At 38.2% G+C, this 17,475-nt stretch overlaps 1 protein-coding gene across 1 annotated transcript in view; it reads right to left on the bottom strand.

The window, feature by feature from the left end:
• Positions 1-17,475, bottom strand: part of LOC133648209 (dedicator of cytokinesis protein 2) — a 337,149-nt gene that overhangs the window by 14,271 nt on the left and 305,403 nt on the right. The window contains exons 43-46 of the mRNA XM_062044062.1: positions 12,588-12,674; positions 12,330-12,506; positions 12,171-12,254; positions 5,181-5,318 (exon numbers count right to left, since the gene is read on the bottom strand). Of these exons, the coding sequence (XP_061900046.1) occupies positions 5,181-5,318; positions 12,171-12,254; positions 12,330-12,506; positions 12,588-12,674 (486 nt within the window). The remainder of the gene's footprint in view (positions 1-5,180; positions 5,319-12,170; positions 12,255-12,329; positions 12,507-12,587; positions 12,675-17,475) is intronic.

Below are 17,475 nucleotides of genomic sequence, written 5' to 3' on the forward strand. Positions count from 1 at the left end.
CCTAATACTGTTACAATCCAAATACTGTTACAATCCTGATACTGTTACAATCCTGATACTGTTACAATCCTAATACTGTTACAATCTTAATATTGTTACAATCCTGATACTGTTACAATCATATTACTGTTACAATCCTAATACTGTTACAATCCTATTACTGTTACAATCCTAATACTGTTACAATCCTAATACTGTTACAATCCCAATACTGTTACAATCCTAATACTGTTACAATCCTGATACTGTTACAATCCTGATACTGTTACAATCCTGATACTGTTACAATCCTAATACTGTTACAATCCTGATACTGTTACAATCCTATTACTGTTACAATCCTAATACTGTTACAATCCTAATACTGTTACAATCCCCATACTGTTACAATCCTAATACTGTTACAATCCAAATACTGTTACAATCCAAATACTGTTACAATCCCAATACTGTTACAATCCTAATACTGTTACAATCCTGATACTGTTACAATCCTAATACTGTTACAATCCTAATACTGTTACAATCCTATTACTGTTACAATCCTAATACTGTTACAATCCTAATACTGTTACAATCCTGATACTGTTACAATCCTAATACTGTTACAATCCTGATACTGTTACAATCCTGATACTGTTACAATCCTAATACTGTTACAATCCTGATACTGTTACAATCCTGATACTGTTACAATCCTAATACTGCTACAATCTTATTACTGTTACAATCTTATTACTGTTACAATCCTAATACTGTTACAATCCTAATACTGTTACAATCCTGAGACTGTTACAATCCTGATACTGTTACAATCCTAATACTGCTACAATCTTATTACTGTTACAATCTTAATACTGTTACAATCCTAATACTGTTACAATCCTATTACTGTTACAATCCTGATACTGTTACAATCCTGATACTGTTACAATCCTAATACTGTTACAATCCTGATACTGATACAATCCTGATACTGTTACAATCCTAATACTGTTACAATCCTGATACTGTTACAATCCTAATACTGTTACAATCCTGATACTGTTACAATCCTGATACTGTTACAATCATATTACTGTTACAATCCTAATACTGTTACAATCCTAATACTGTTACAATCATGATACTGTTACAATCCTAATACTGCTACAATCCTAATACTTTTACAATCCCAATACTGTTACAATCCTAATACTGTTACAATCCTAATACTGTTACAATCCTGATAATGTTACAATCCTATTACTGTTAGAATCCTAATACTGTTACAATCCTAATACTGTTACAATCCTGATACTGTTACAATCCTATTACTGTTACAATCCTAATACTGTTACAATCCTAATACTGTTACAATCCTGATACTGTTACAATCCTATTACTGTTACAATCCTAATACTTTTACAATCCCAATACTGTTACAATCCTAATACTGTTACAATCTTAATATTGTTACAATCCTGATACTGTTACAATCCTGTTACTGTTACAATCCTAATACTCTTACAATCCCAATACTGTTACAATCCTAATACTGTTACAATCCTAATACTGTTACAATCCCGATACTGTTACAATCCTGATACTGTTACAATCCTATTACTGTTACAATCCTAATACTGTTCACAATCCCAATACTGTTACAATCCTAATACTGTTACAATCCTAATACTGTTACAATCCAAATACTGTTACAATCCTAATACTGTATGTAGGCCATGGTCGACGGCAAATTAAACAATTAGGACAGCAATAGAACCCTAAAATAAATGTGCAACATAACATGAGAGCTAGTGCACTCTATTATAAATACCATTTAAAAAAAGGATTAAAAACATGAAATACTATCCAAAAATATTACATAAATTGATGACAAGAAAATGAAAGGAAATACTAAGTAATAAATATATTTGAAAAATAAAACCTCTGCCTTGTTTTTAATAAATACTTAGGCCTACTACAGTGTGCAGTGTGTGTAGGAGAAGGAAGTGTGCAGTGTGTGTAGGAGAAGGAAGTGTGCAGTGTGTGTAGGAGAAGGAAGTGTGCAGTGTGTGTAGGAGAAGGAAGTGTGCAGTGTGTGTAGGAGAAGGAAGTGTGCAGTGTGTGTAGGAGAAGGAAGTGTGCAGTGTGTGTAGGAGAAGGAAGTGTGCAGTGTGTGTAGGAGAAGGAAGTGTGCAGTGTGTGTAGGAGAAGGAAGTGTGCAGTGTGTGTAGGAGAAGGAAGTGTGCAGTGTGTGTAGGAGAAGGAAGTGTGCAGTGTGTGTAGGGGAAGGAAGTGTGCAGTGTGTGTAGGAGAAGGAAGTGTGCAGTGTGTGTAGGAGAAGGAAGTGTGCAGTGTGTGTAGGGGAAGGAAGTGTGCAGTGTGTGTAGGGGAAGGAAGTGTGCAGTGTGTGTAGGAGAAGGAAGTGTGCAGTGTGTGTAGGGGAAGGAAGTGTGCAGTGTGTGTAGGGGAAGGAAGTGGGCAGTGTGTGTAGGGGAAGGAAGTGTGCAGTGTGTGTAGGAGAAGGAAGTGTGCAGTGTGTGTAGGAGAAGGAAGTGTGCAGTGTGTGTAGGAGAAGGAAGTGTGCAGAGTGTGTAGGAGAAGGAAGTGTGCAGTGTGTGTAGGGGAAGGAAGTGTGCAGTGTGTGTAGGAGAAGGAAGTGTGCAGTGTGTGTAGGAGAAGGAAGTGTGCAGTGTGTGTAGGGGAAGGAAGTGTGCAGTGTGTGTAGGAGAAGGAAGTGTGCAGTGTGTGTAGGGGAAGGAAGTGTGCAGTGTGTGTAGGAGAAGGAAGTGTGCAGTGTGTGTAGGAGAAGGAAGTGTGCAGAGTGTGTAGGAGAAGGAAGTGTTCAGTGTGTGTAGGAGAAGGAAGTGTGCAGTGTGTGTAGGGGAAGGAAGTGTGCAGTGTGTGTAGGGGAAGGAAGTGTGCAGTGTGTGTAGGGGAAGGAAGTGTGCAGTGTGTGTAGGAGAAGGAAGTGTGCAGTGTGTGTAGGAGAAGGAAGTGTGCAGTGTGTGTAGGAGAAGGAAGTGTGCAGTGTGTGTAGGGGAAGGAAGTGTGCAGTGTGTGTAGGAGAAGGAAGTGTGCAGTGTGTGTAGGAGAAGGAAGTGTGCAGTGTGTGTAGGAGAAGGAAGTGTGCAGTGTGTGTAGGAGAAGGAAGTGTGCAGTGTGTGTAGGAGAAGGAAGTGTGCAGTGTGTGTAGGAGAAGGAAGTGTGCAGAGTGTGTAGGAGAAGGAAGTGTGCAGTGTGTGTAGGAGAAGGAAGTGTGCAGAGTGTGTAGGAGAAGGAAGTGTTCAGTGTGTGTAGGAGAAGGAAGTGTGCAGTGTGTGTAGGGGAAGGAAGTGTGCAGTGTGTGTAGGAGAAGGAAGTGTGCAGTGTGTGTAGGAGAAGGAAGTGTGCAGTGTGTGTAGGAGAAGGAAGTGTGCAGAGTGTGTAGGAGAAGGAAGTGTGCAGTGTGTGTAGGGGAAGGAAGTGTGCAGTGTGTGTAGGAGAAGGAAGTGTGCAGTGTGTGTAGGAGAAGGAAGTGTGCAGTGTGTGTAGGGGAAGGAAGTGTGCAGTGTGTGTAGGAGAAGGAAGTGTGCAGTGTGTGTAGGGGAAGGAAGTGTGCAGTGTGTGTAGGAGAAGGAAGTGTGCAGTGTGTGTAGGAGAAGGAAGTGTGCAGAGTGTGTAGGAGAAGGAAGTGTTCAGTGTGTGTAGGAGAAGGAAGTGTGCAGTGTGTGTAGGGGAAGGAAGTGTGCAGTGTGTGTAGGGGAAGGAAGTGTGCAGTGTGTGTAGGGGAAGGAAGTGTGCAGTGTGTGTAGGAGAAGGAAGTGTGCAGTGTGTGTAGGAGAAGGAAGTGTGCAGTGTGTGTAGGAGAAGGAAGTGTGCAGTGTGTGTAGGAGAAGGAAGTGTGCAGAGTGTGTAGGAGAAGGAAGTGTGCAGTGTGTGTAGGAGAAGGAAGTGTGCAGAGTGTGTAGGAGAAGGAAGTGTTCAGTGTGTGTAGGAGAAGGAAGTGTGCAGTGTGTGTAGGGGAAGGAAGTGTGCAGTGTGTGTAGGAGAAGGAAGTGTGCAGTGTGTGTAGGAGAAGGAAGTGTGCAGTGTGTGTAGGAGAAGGAAGTGTGCAGTGTGTGTAGGGGAAGGAAGTGTGCAGTGTGTGTAGGGGAAGGAAGTGTGCAGTGTGTGTAGGAGAAGGAAGTGTGCAGTGTGTGTAGGAGAAGGAAGTGTGCAGTGTGTGTAGGAGAAGGAAGTGTGCAGTGTGTGTAGGAGAAGGAAGTGTGCAGTGTGTGTAGGAGAAGGAAGTGTGCAGTGTGTGTAGGAGAAGGAAGTGTGCAGTGTGTGTAGGAGAAGGAAGTGTGCAGTGTGTGTAGGGGAAGGAAGTGTGCAGTGTGTGTAGGAGAAGGAAGTGTGCAGTGTGTGTAGGGGAAGGAAGTGTGCAGTGTGTGTAGGAGAAGGAAGTGTGCAGTGTGTGTAGGGGAAGGAAGTGTGCAGTGTGTGTATGAGGGGGCACCACATTGCACAATCTACAAAAATACTTGACATCTTTGTGCTGAGCTCGGCTGTGAACAAGAACTACTGCTGCTGTGTTACAGTGAAAGGTGTCATCATTTTAATTAATAATATTTGATCATGACAAGCCAGAGAAGGACAACATTTATACAGCAAGCAGCACATTTGTGAGAGTGCCTAAACAATATATAGATGCAGGTGAACATTTGTTGGCACACAATCCTTATTAAACACTCTCAGACATCCTGGCCTTTTCATCCAAAATTCTTGTCTTACTCTGTCTGCATAATAATTATTATTATTATTACGCAGACATAATAATAATAATTAATAATATGCAGTGTTTTATCGCTTATAACAATTGTCGTAAAACTTTATATTGGTTTTCATGCCCATAATAAATGATCATCCACAGCCTTTTTATCAATAAACAAACATGCTTTATGCTGCTTTGGATTGTCCACCATGACAGTTGCACTTCATCTGGACGTGTTAGTTATTATTTTACTATCAGGCTAATTGTTTAAATAAATTATAGTTTTTATTCCAAATTCTTGTATTGCAAAATTGTTGACATTTAAAAATATATATAATCTCTTTTTTTTTAATTAAAAAAATACAAGTATAATTAATAACCGCAATGTTTGTCTGAGTAGAGATAGGACTGAGGTCCAGAGTCCACGCTCAGACCTGGAGCCCATCCTGCTCCGACTTCTTACCAGCTCTCTCACTCCATATTCCTTCTCCACTTTCTTCCTCAGCTCTTTGAAACATTCCTCCATGCGCTCGTGGAAAGGACGCAGGTCATCGGTCACTCTCTTGCCATGGAGAGCGATACCTCCGCCAAGCAACGGCATCTGTAAGAAACACACATCCATGTGTATGGGACACACACACCTGACACACTGGGCCTCATCTACTAAGATCCCAATAACGAGTGCTAATGCTAGGTTCACACCAACGGCGCTTTAAAGCGGCATGCAAAGGGGCATGCAAAGCGGCGTTATAGCGTAACAAAGCGTGAGGGTCCTAATGGATGGTGGGAAAGCTTGTAGTGAAGCGGGACATGCGGCAAGTTCGCCAAAAAAATTTTAAACGGTTTAAAAAAATTCTGCGCTCTGTCAAAAAAGGAATAAAGCGCCGAGAGCGTATGAAAGCGTAACAAAGCCTGACAAAACTCAGCAAAACTTGACTCAAAGCGTAGGAAAGCTAAACAGATCTTGGTTCAAAGCGCAATAGGAAGTGACTGTGATATTGACTAGTGACATTGAAACTTGATGTAAAACCAACACAGGATTACAAATCCATTCTCTTTTGCATCATTGCCTTTTTTATACGATGATCATTGTTTCTGTACTTCTGATGTTTGATGTTGCACTTTGACATTATCATTGTTCTGTATGAAAATGTTAATAATAAAGAGAATATGTTACGTTTTATAAAAGAAATGCCTTTTATTATTTTCAACTAGCATAAGAAATGAAAGATAGATATTTATTAAGATGACAAAAATAAAAGAAATGAAGATATAAAACATAATGTAACGGAAAAAAAAGAGAAATTGAAAAAATAAATGAATATAAAAAATGTGTGGATAATTGCCTTTTATTATTTTCAACTAGCATAAGAAATGAAAGATAGATATTTATTAAGATGACAAAAATAAAAGAAATGAAGATATAAAACATAATATAACAAAAAAAAAGAGAAATTGAAAAAATAAATGAATATAAAAAATGTGTGGATAATTGCCTTTTATTATTTTCAACTAGCATAAGACATGAAAGATAGATATTTATTAAGATGACAAAAATAAAAGAAATGAAGATATAAAACATAATATAGCTGAAAAAAAAAGAGAGATTGAAAAAATAAATGAATATAAAAAATGTGTGGATAATTGCCTTTTATTATTTTCAACTAGCATAAGAAATGAAAGATATATATTTATTAAGATGACAAAAATAAAAGAAATGAAGATATAAAACATAATATAACGGGAAAAAAAAGAGAAATTGAAAAAAAAAATGAATATAAAAAATGTTTGGATAATTGCCTTTTATTATTTTCAACTAGCATAAGAAATGAAAGATAGATATTTATTAAGATGACAAAAATAAAAGAAATGAAGATATAAAACATAATATAACAGGAAAAAAAGAGAAATTGAAAAAATAAATGAATATAAAAAATGTGTGGATAATTGCCTTTTATTATTTTCAACTAGCATAAGAAATGAAAGATATATATTTATTATGACAAAAATAAAAGAAATGAAGATATAAAACATAATATAACGAAAAAAAAAGAGAAATTGAAAAAATAAATGAATATAAAAAATGGGTGGGTAATTGCCTTTTATTATTTTCAACTAGCATAAGAAATGAAAGATATATATTTACTATGACAAAAATAAAAGAAATGAAGATATAAAACATAATATAACGAAAAAAAAGAGAAATTGAAAAAATAAATGAATATAAAAAATGTGTGGATAATTGCCTTTTATTATTTTCAACTAGCATAAGAAATGAAAGATAGATATTTATTAAGATGACAAAAATAAAAGAAATGAAGATATAAAACATAATATAACGGAAAAAAAAAGAGAAATTGAAAAAATAAATGGATATAAAAAATGTTTGGATAATTGCCTTTTATTATTTTCAACTAGCATAAGAAATGAAAGATAGATATTTATTAAGATGACAAAAATAAAAGAAATGAAGATATAAAACATAATATAACGGAGAAAAAAAAGAGAAATTGAAAAAATAAATGAATATAAAAAATGTGTGGAAAACAGTATACTGAGTTGTTCACATTTTTTTTTATTTTTGTTGTAACAATGCACAACAGAGCTTGATAATCGTGTCAGAGCCTGATTTAAAGCGTCAGGATCGCATCAAAGCGTAATAAAGTTCAATAAAGCGTAATAAAACGTATCAAAGCGGGATCAAAGCGTGAGGAACGGAAACAAAGCGGCAACTAATTCGTATCAGAGCATATCAAAGCATAACATTACTTCGGAGATCGGGATATTCGTGGAAAAATTGACAAAAATGACGGCGCTTTGTTCGCGGCAAGCGCTGTTGGTGTGAACCAGACATAAACAACATGTGCAAACTGTAACATTGTGTGTACTATATTAGTGGGCTAGTTGTGGGTGATCGACTAAGACTTTGTTTACAATGATAACGAGCGCCAAAGTGGTGCAGGCGGTCATATTTAAATGAAGCAGTCACCAGGGAGACACTCATTTACCGCACATTTACGTTATCATGCTTGATCGGTGGCGTTTGGCTATGTTTTGAAACAAGCAGCGGGCAGATGTAATACGCACCATTTTAGAAACTGAACACACTTTTTAGTGCGCCAGAGGTGCACTCTAGGAGACGCCGGCATGACCGGCGACTGAGCGCTGGAATTATATTGCAAGAGGTTTTGTCATATCGGAGATGTGTTACGAATATATCTGTCACGGCGCGGGCTCGAACTCGCTTTTCACCGGCAGCTGGGTCTTCCAGCACCTCCGCTGGCAGCGCGCCGAGACAAGACACTCCTTGTCTGATGTCCTTGTTGTCCTCCCACAGTGTTTTACCGAGTTTTTCCTCTTGGAGCTCCTGTCGTTCCCCTCTGGATTCTTACTGCCTCCCTCGATCCTCGACCCCCCTTGCATGGACACGGACTCTGACGCCTCTCTCTCGCCCTGGATCATCTGCCTTCCCCACGGACAGTCTTCCTGCTTTGGCCCTCCTCTCGCTCTCCTCAACACCAGCTAACACACACTTCAGCTAATCCTACACATACACTCTCTTGGGTTTAGTAACACACCATTCTATAGTTTATTTATTAGTATTGTTTCATTATTATATATATTATATTGTGTGCATATATATATATAATAAATCATAGAGCAACATTGCCCTCTTGTAGAACCGTGTCGTCACAACTCCCTCCTACAACCATAACAATATCTTCTATATCAGGGATTCTCAAACTGTGGTACACAGGCTCCATCTAGTGGTACGTCAAAAAAAATCACTAGATTAAAGTACAGTTCAGTACTTTCCTATATCCAAATGCAGTGTTACTGTTCAAATTATGAGTAATATTACATTGAATATAATTGTTAAATAAAACCTCTGCTTTGTTTCTAATGAAGTATGTATTTTAATGTTGATCATGGTGGTGGTACTTGGAGAACCGAGTGTTTTCTGAGGTGGTAAGTTTGGAAACCAGGGTTCTAGATGGAAAAACGAACGCCATTAAAAACAAATGCCAACAGACACTGTCTGATGTCTCCAAATCAGCTCTTAAAGTAGCAGTATGGTGGAAAAACAGGTTGACTTGATATGCTTATTAATTGTGCTTGGTTGTATCCATTAAACCAAATCCCACAAAGTATGTGGAAATAATGTCAGTCGACCATTTTCAATATTCCGCTCCGAATATCTTCGGCAATTTCTGTAAATTCGGGGTTGATTCGTCACAAGAGTAAGAGTGGTTAGAGTGTCCGCCCTGAGATCGTCATACCAAAGACTATAAAAATGGGAGCCATTACCTCCCTGCTTGGCACTCAGCATCAAGGGTTGTAATTGGGGGTTAAATCACCAAAAATGATTCCCGGGCGCGGCCAATGCTGCTGCTCGCTGCTCCCCTCACCTCCCAGGGGCTGATCAAGGGTGATGGGTCAAATGCAGAGAATAATTTCGCCACACCTAGTGTGTGTGTGTGACAATCATTGGTACTTTAACTTTATATCTGTCGGTAAACTCACCATGAAAGCACTAAAACATACCGGTGTAGTGAGTTTATAATTCAACCAAGGAACTTTAGTTATTAGAGAGTTCCGGTCGGACGTTTATTCACGGGACACATTTCGGGTGTTGTTGTTGCACTAGTGCAGGGGTCACCAACCTTTTTGAAAGCAAGAGCTACTTCTTGGGTAGTGATTAATGCGAAGGGCTACCAGTTTGATACACACTTAAATAAATTGCCAGAAATAGCCAATTTGCTCAATTTACCTTTAACTCTATGTTATTATTAATAATTAATGATATTTACACTTAATTGAAAGGTTTAAAAGAGGAAAAAACACAAAAAAAATGACAATTAAATTTTGAAACATAGTTTATCTTCAATTTGGACTCTTTAAAATTCAAAATTCAACCGAAAAAAAGGAGAGAAAAACTAGCTAATTCGAATCTTTTTGAAAAAATTAAAAAAAGAATTTATGGAACTGCATTAGTAATTTGTCCTGATTAAGATTAATTTTAGAATTTTGATGACATGTTTTAAATAGGTTAAAATCCAATCTACACTTTGTTAGAATATATAACAAATTGGACCAAGCTATATTTCTAACAAAGACAAATCATTATTTATTCTAGATTTTACGGAGCAAAAATTTTAAAAGAAATTCAAAAGACTTTGAAATAAGATTCAAATTTGATTCTACAGATTTTCTAGATTTGCCAGAATAATTTTTTTGAATTTTAATCATAATAAGTTGGAAGAAATATTTCACAAATATTCTTTGTTGAAAAAACAGAAGCTAAAATGAAGAATTAAATTAAAATGTATTTATTATTCTTTACAATAAACATTTTTTTTTTACCTGAACATTGATTTAAATTGTCAGGAAATAAGAGGAAGGAATTTAAAAAGGAAAAAGGTATATGTGTTTAAAAATCCTAAAATCATTTTTAAGGTTGTATTTTTTCTCTAAAATTGTCTTTCTGAAAGTTATAAGAAGCAAAGTAAAAAAATTAATGAATTTATTTAAACAAGTGAAGACCAAGTCTTTAAAATATTTTCTTGGATTTTCAAATTCTATTTGAGTTTTGTCTCTCTTAGAATTAAAAATGTCGGGCAAAGCGAGACCAGCTTGCTAGTAAATAAATACAATTCAAAAAATAGAGGCAGCTCACTGGTAAGTGCTGCTATTTGAGCTATTTTTAGAACAGGCCAGCGGGCTACTCATCTGGTCCTTACGGGCTACCTGGTGCCCGCGGGCACCGCGTTGGTGACCCCTGGACTAGTGAGCCACGAATGAGGAGATGCTGCTCCGTTATTGATGGAAGTAAAGTGTGAATGTCATTAAAACAGTTAGCTCCATCTTTTGACACTTCTTCCACTCCCGTCCTTGCACGCTACACCGCTACAACAAAGATGACGGGGAGAAGACGCTGTCCAAGTGGAGGCACGTAAATAAGACCCGCCCACAAAACGGCGCATCCTGGAGCGACTGTCAGAAAGCGACTTGAAGATGATGTGTAAAACATCATCTATGCAACATTTTGACCAAAGAACCACCATTACATGTTATGTAGACCACAAGGAAGTCTTTTACATTTAGAAAAAAATTAAAATAATATGTGACCTGTGCTGGCAAAATGAGTCGGAATACGCACAGGCTAATTTTGAGCTCCAGGCAAATAAGTGAAAAAAATGTATCTTGGTTGAAATTAAGATTTTCACAAAAATGAGTCCATAAAGCCACAATCTAGCAATCCCAATCATGGAAATAGCAAGACAACATCTTAAATCACCTTTATTTGAAGGTTTTGTACGAGGTATGTCTTCAGAAATGAGTCCTTTGTGTTAAAGTTCCTTGAGAAAGTCAAGTGTTTTCAACGCTCACTGGCGGCAATAAGGGGGAATCCCCCTAGCCATGTTTGCTATCATTGTGACGCCAAGTTGACCTACTTTCTAAAAATGAGCATGGAATTCCCCATGACGCCATTCTGAACCAATACAATTCGAGTTTTTAAACCTGTCCCGACGTAAACAAATCCGGCTTGTTGCTAAGCGGTCGCTGTGAGGCGTACCCTCATTGGTTGAATCACCCCGCGCGGTGCATTGTGGGATCATGGCAGCGCTCTGATGAAAAACAACACAGTCATTCCAGCGGAATATTATGTGAAAAAAGGTGATTTTCGAACATTTAATTATTATTTTTGTGGATAAGTTAGAGTGTTTTACATTCCGTAATGGATTTAGAAGGTGGAGAGGGTACACAGGCGGTTGCAAGTGCGCTAAATTCACTGCAGTCGGCGAATCTTCCTAGTGCTGCTAAACAGGAATATTCCGGACAGCTGACCAGCTGACAAACTGACCAGTGAACAACAAAACTGTGACATAACAGTGTTGACATTTTTGTACATAACCGTTTTCAATAGAGTTGAATATATATTTTTCCTTTAGACATGGATTTGACTTTAATTGTACCAATTTTGGTGTTGCTACAAGGACTTTTAAGGTATGGTTGCTATGGAGTTTTGTTTTGGAACATTCTTATTCTGGAACAGTAAACTTTAATCTGGTTTTTCTCAAAATGGACCCTCAAACTTGGTCGACTTCAATCGGATGTAACTCGGTCATTTCCTGTCCGATTCCAACAAACCATATATCATTCTGAAGGTCTTTAGATGGAGAATGTGGAAATAACAATAACTCCGTTTTTAAAATGTCCTCATTGTGACTCATTTTGCCAGCACATGTCACATATGACCCCTTTAATGCGCCTTATGTGTGCCTTTTGTATGAAAATAGACCTGAATACACCCGCTCATCGGCAGTGCGCCTTATAATCCGGTGCGCCCTATGGTCCGGAAAATAGGGTAGATCAGGCCCGTTGTGTGTAATGTGCAGAATAGTTTGTGCATGAACATGAAGAAAGACGACAGTGAGACAAACATGGTCACCTGCCACGCGATGAGGTCTTTTAAACGCAGCAGCTTGTCTTTGTCCTCCGTGTGCTGCTCAGCATACTCTTCTGTGAAGAAAGCCTGAGAGCAAGAAACCTATTGATTGTACGTTTGTTTCGGCCTCGATGAGTTCCGCAAGGGTCCACGATGTCGTACCTTCTCGTATTTGGCGAAGCCGCCCATGACGGCCGGGTCCACGATGCCGTTGAGCAGCATAGAGAGAGGGTTGATGGGCAGACTCCAGTCGGCCTGATACTGGTTGATCATAGCGAGGATCTTCTCGTTGGTGGACTCCATGGTTTCTATGGCGTTCTCCAACGGGGACAAGGTGGTCTGGAGATGTGTCCATGCAGGACCAGAAGACATTATTTACTGTAAATATGACAGGATGGATTAAAGGCCCACTAGACTTACATGTTGCATGTCAATGGCCTCGAACCAGCGCAGGATGCCCGGCAACTTATAGACGGTGGTGAAGGTTGTGCGCTCGATCCACATAGACTTGAAGACAACATCAATTATGTCAGAGTTATACATTCTATATTTGCTTACAGTACATCTGCAGTTTAAATCTACCACACTGACACCAATAAAAGACCACCACCTTTTTTTTTAAATGCCTGTTTTTAAATCCAAATCAAAGACTAAATTCATGTTTGTTAATATCATTGTGGAGGTTTTGCTCCTCCGGGTTCCCTGGACCACCAATGACAGACATGACAGCCGTGTTCATCGATGATTTATTTTGCAATAAGTTGTGCTTTTCAGCCATGTTCAAGTTTCTCTCGCTCGTTCTCCACCATCAACAACCTCCTCTCCTTCCCGACTGCTGCCTTTAACAGAGCGACAGGTGATCAGACAAACACTCACAGCTGTGTCATCTACGCACCTGTCACTAATCTCCAAGCCCATCCTGACACACCCCGCTTCGCTGCAGGTCCGCAGGCCACGCCCCCCCACAATCATCTTCTATATTGATTGATTGATATATTTTTATTTCAAATATGCATAAAAACAAGAGCAAGCCTGATCCAATACAGTGCTATAGCCTTAACAGCCATAATAACAAAATGAAAACAATGGAGAATAAAAAACAAAAACAAATGAGCATTGGACTTTCTTTTTCTTTTTTTCCTTTTTTTTTTACATATTTGAAAAGGAGTGAGAAGAAGTTTACACTTATTTAATCCCACCCCTTTTCTTTAAATTATAAATTACTCTGAACTAGAACTACCTATAAATATATATATCACTGGCGGGTTAGATTGCAATAATAAGTTCATCATATTTCTTAGCTTCTTGGCAGTTGTTTGACGCTTCAATGATCACCATCATGGTTTTTCTCTGTGCAACACCCTGCATTTCTCCAGGTCACTTGTGTGTGAGTGACAGGAAGAAAAGCTCTGGCTAACTTGGGGATGAGTTTGTTCTGAGCCACCTGTTTGTAAATCTCTCAAATCCTAATATAAGATGGCTGGAGATGTGTTGAGAAAATTGAGAGTACCAATACTTTATAGCAGAGGTGTGAAAGTCGGTTTCACTGAAGGCCACGTCGCTGTTATGTTTGGCCGGGCCGGCCCGTGGCATAGGCCGTATAGGCAAATGCTAAGGGCGCCGTCCATTAGGGGGCGCCACGCCAGTGCCACAAATGTTGGAGAAAAAAAAAAAAAAAGTTGGTACTATTATTTCTAAATACAAAAAATAATCCCACGTTAATTAAAATGCAAAGTAAAGCCTATTTAATAGGAATATTATTTGTTACAACATTACGCCCCCCCTTCCCCGGCACGGTGCGCCCCCTCCCTTCCCGTATCATGACTCTTTTTGGACGTCACCACATCAAAAAATCAACACAAGATGTCAAAACGGCCAAAACTGTCAGGTGCCCAGGGAAGAAAAAAGAGAAAAGAAGAGGAGAAACGAGAAAAAGACAGAGGTAGCAGGGAGGTAACGTTAGCCTACATGAAATTATTTGTCTGTTACAGAATGTGATAGTAACCTGGCTTCTTAGCTCAAGCTAATGTTACATGATTCGGCAATTGCTCATCAATAAATAGCTAGTTCTGTTTTAACGTCGGGTTAATATTGTGGAGGGGGCCAAATTGTTATGGAAAATAATAATGTAACGTTAGGTAATTACAGTACTCCCACCTTACATTCCTCAGGGACATTTGTATTAGATCTTTTAAGCAGGTGTTTTCTGTTTACATTGTTATTGCCTTCTGGTTAGCTAATGTTTGCCCTGCAGGTAATAGTCACTTTTCCACCCCTTTATATATTAGGTATAGTTGTAAGCCTAGTTGTTAAAGTGCACATCATTAATGTTAATTAAGCAATATCACATGAGAGGGAATGCTGTTTTTTAATTTGAGCACTGCTGTGATTCGGTTAAAGATAATCATAACATAACATTCTCATATAATATGTTAAATAGCTTTCTTTAAGTAAAAAAAAAGGTCAAAGACAAAGCTATTCGGTTTCTTGTGAGTATATACATTTCACTGCCGATGTGGGGGGGGGGGGGGGGGGGGGAGGCGCCACATAAAATCTTGCCTAGGGCGCCAGATTGGTTAGGGCCAGGCCTGATGTTTGGCCCCAGAGGGCCGCTTCTAACTGTGAACACTATTATTACACAATTTTTTAAATACATTTTATTAGTAGATTTTTGTAAAAAAATAAAATGTAAAAAAAATATGGTAAGTTGCAATAATTTCACCTCAAAATGTAGTGTATATTACAGTAAATACTGTATATTTATGTAAAACTGTTTATTTTGTTGACCACTAAAAAACACTACTGCTGTTTTTATGGTTAAAAAAAGGCAGCTCAGTTGCCAGAATTCTACTGTAAAATGTGCATTTGTTGTTTTACTGTAAATAAAAAAACTGCAATTTTACAGTAACATTTTGGCACCTGAGCTGCCAGTTTTTATTTATTGATTTTTTTTATCCGTAAATCAACAACTGTAGACGTTTCGGTGTATTACTGTAAATGCCAAAACAGCACCACAGTTTATTACAGTAAAAATTAAAAAAAAAAATTCATTTAGAAAAAAATGCTGTAAAAACCACAGTAAATTTCACCATTTGACCATGAAATCTATTGCTACTTTTACATTGCACAATTTGATGGCTAAATTGCTTTGAAATCATTATTATTAATATGTATTTATATTTAATAAATAGTGTGAATGCTTGATAATATATTTTTGCATAATTAGACAATATTTAAGTTAACATAATTTGCGATTACATGGAGTACAAATATTTTTTTCTGCCAAAATAGAAAGAAATAGTACATTTAGTGAGAAAAATTACAGTACTTTATTGACACATAATATTTCCAGGCTTTCGAGGGCCAAATAAAATGAAGTGGGTTTGACACCTGTACTTTAGAGTAATTGGATTTAAGTCAAAGTAAAAAATAATCATCCAAATAAGTACTTGAGTAAGGGTTAGTATTCAGTGGAAAAACTACTCAAGTACTGCAACTATTGCTTTATTTATTCATTAGCTATTTTTTAATGCTACTTGCACTACAACCGTGAAGTAAATTATAATTATATAGCGCTTTTTCTCTAGAGAAACAAGGCGCTTTACATAGTGAAACCCATGATCTACATTCAAACCAGTGTGGGTGGCACTGGGAGCAGGTGGGTAGAGTGCCTTGCCCCAGGATGGCGGAAGCGAGGATTGAACCTGGAACCCCTTAAGTTGCTGGCACGGTCGCTCTACCAACCGAGCCAGGAGGTCATGTGACCGCTAGGCTCCATTTGATTGGTGAAATATGGAGTCAAACATCACCAGAGTGGTGCTTTCGCTGGATTGGTGAAAGTCATGTGACCACTAAAAGAAGTCTCTCTAACGAGTCAAACGAGCATGTCTATGCAAGCAGTAACCAATAGATTATAAATAAATATGATATAAATAAATGTAGCGATCAGAATGAATCTGTAAGTGCAAGTTAAAACTCTACTATACAAAGCCAAAGCCATTTATCAACAACACCCAGAAACGCTTCGCTGGGCCTGAGCTCATCTAAGATGGACTGATGCAAAGTGGAAAAGTGTTCTGTGGTCTGACGAGTCCACATTTCAAATTGTTTTTGGAAACTGTGGATGTCGTGTCCTCCGGACCAAAGAGGAAAAGAACCATCCGGATTGTTCTAGGGCTAGGCGCAAAGTGTAAAAGGCAGCATGTGTGATGGTATGGGGGTGTATTAGTGCCCAAGACATGGGTAACTTACACATCTGTGAAGGCGCCATTAATGCTGAAAGGTACATACAGCTTTTGGAGCAACATATGTTGCAATCCAAGCAACGTTATCATGGACGCCCCTGCTTATTTCAGCAAGACAACGCCTAGCCACATTCTGCATGTGTTACAACAGAAGAGTGCGGGTACTAGACTGGCCTGCCTGTAGTCCAGACCTGTCTCCCATTGAAAATGTGTGGCACCTAAAATAGCAGAAGGGAGACCCCCGGACTGTTGAACAACTTAAGCTGTACATCAAGCAAGAATGGGAAAGAATTCCACCTGAGAAGCTTCAAAAATGTGTCTCCTCAGTTCCCAAACCTTTACTGAGTGTTGTTAAAAGGAAAGGCCATGTAACACAGTGGTAAAAATGCCCCTGTGACAACTTTTTTGCAATGTGTTGCTGCCATTAAATTCTAAGTTAATGATTATTTGCAAGAAAAAAAGTGTTTCTCAGTGTGAACATGAAATATCTTGTCTTTGCAGTCTATTCAATTGAATATAAGTTGAAAAGGATTTGTTGTATTCTCTTTTTATTTACCATTTACACAACGTGACAACTTCACTACTTTTGGCTTTTGTAAAATTAACGTTGCCACAAGTAAAGTGTGTTGCATTAAAACTACTCTGGCAAGTAGAATTGATCTAAAACATGACTTAAGTCAATATAATGTGTAACTAACCACCTCTAAAGACGGCACATCTTTTTCTAGCCACAAACACATTCTTTTATGTTCTGCTATTGTTTACTTTTGTAGTTAAAAGCTTGCGATGGTCTAGAGCAGGGGTCACCAACGCGGTGCCCGCGGGCACCAGGTAGCTCGTAAGGACCAGATGAGTAGCCCGCTGGCCTGTTCTAAAAATAGCTCAAATAGCAGCACTTACCAGTGAGCTGCCTCTATTTTTTAATTTCATTTATTTACTAGCAAGCTGGTCTCGCTTTGCTCGACATTTTTAATTCTAAGAGAGACAAAACTCAAATAGAATTTGAAAATCCAAGAAAATATTTTAAAGACTTGGTCTTCACTTGTTTAAATAAATTCATTAAT

This window comes from Entelurus aequoreus, linkage group LG04 (genome assembly GCF_033978785.1).
Source record: "Entelurus aequoreus isolate RoL-2023_Sb linkage group LG04, RoL_Eaeq_v1.1, whole genome shotgun sequence".
Classification (NCBI taxonomy): domain Eukaryota; kingdom Metazoa; phylum Chordata; class Actinopteri; order Syngnathiformes; family Syngnathidae; genus Entelurus; species Entelurus aequoreus.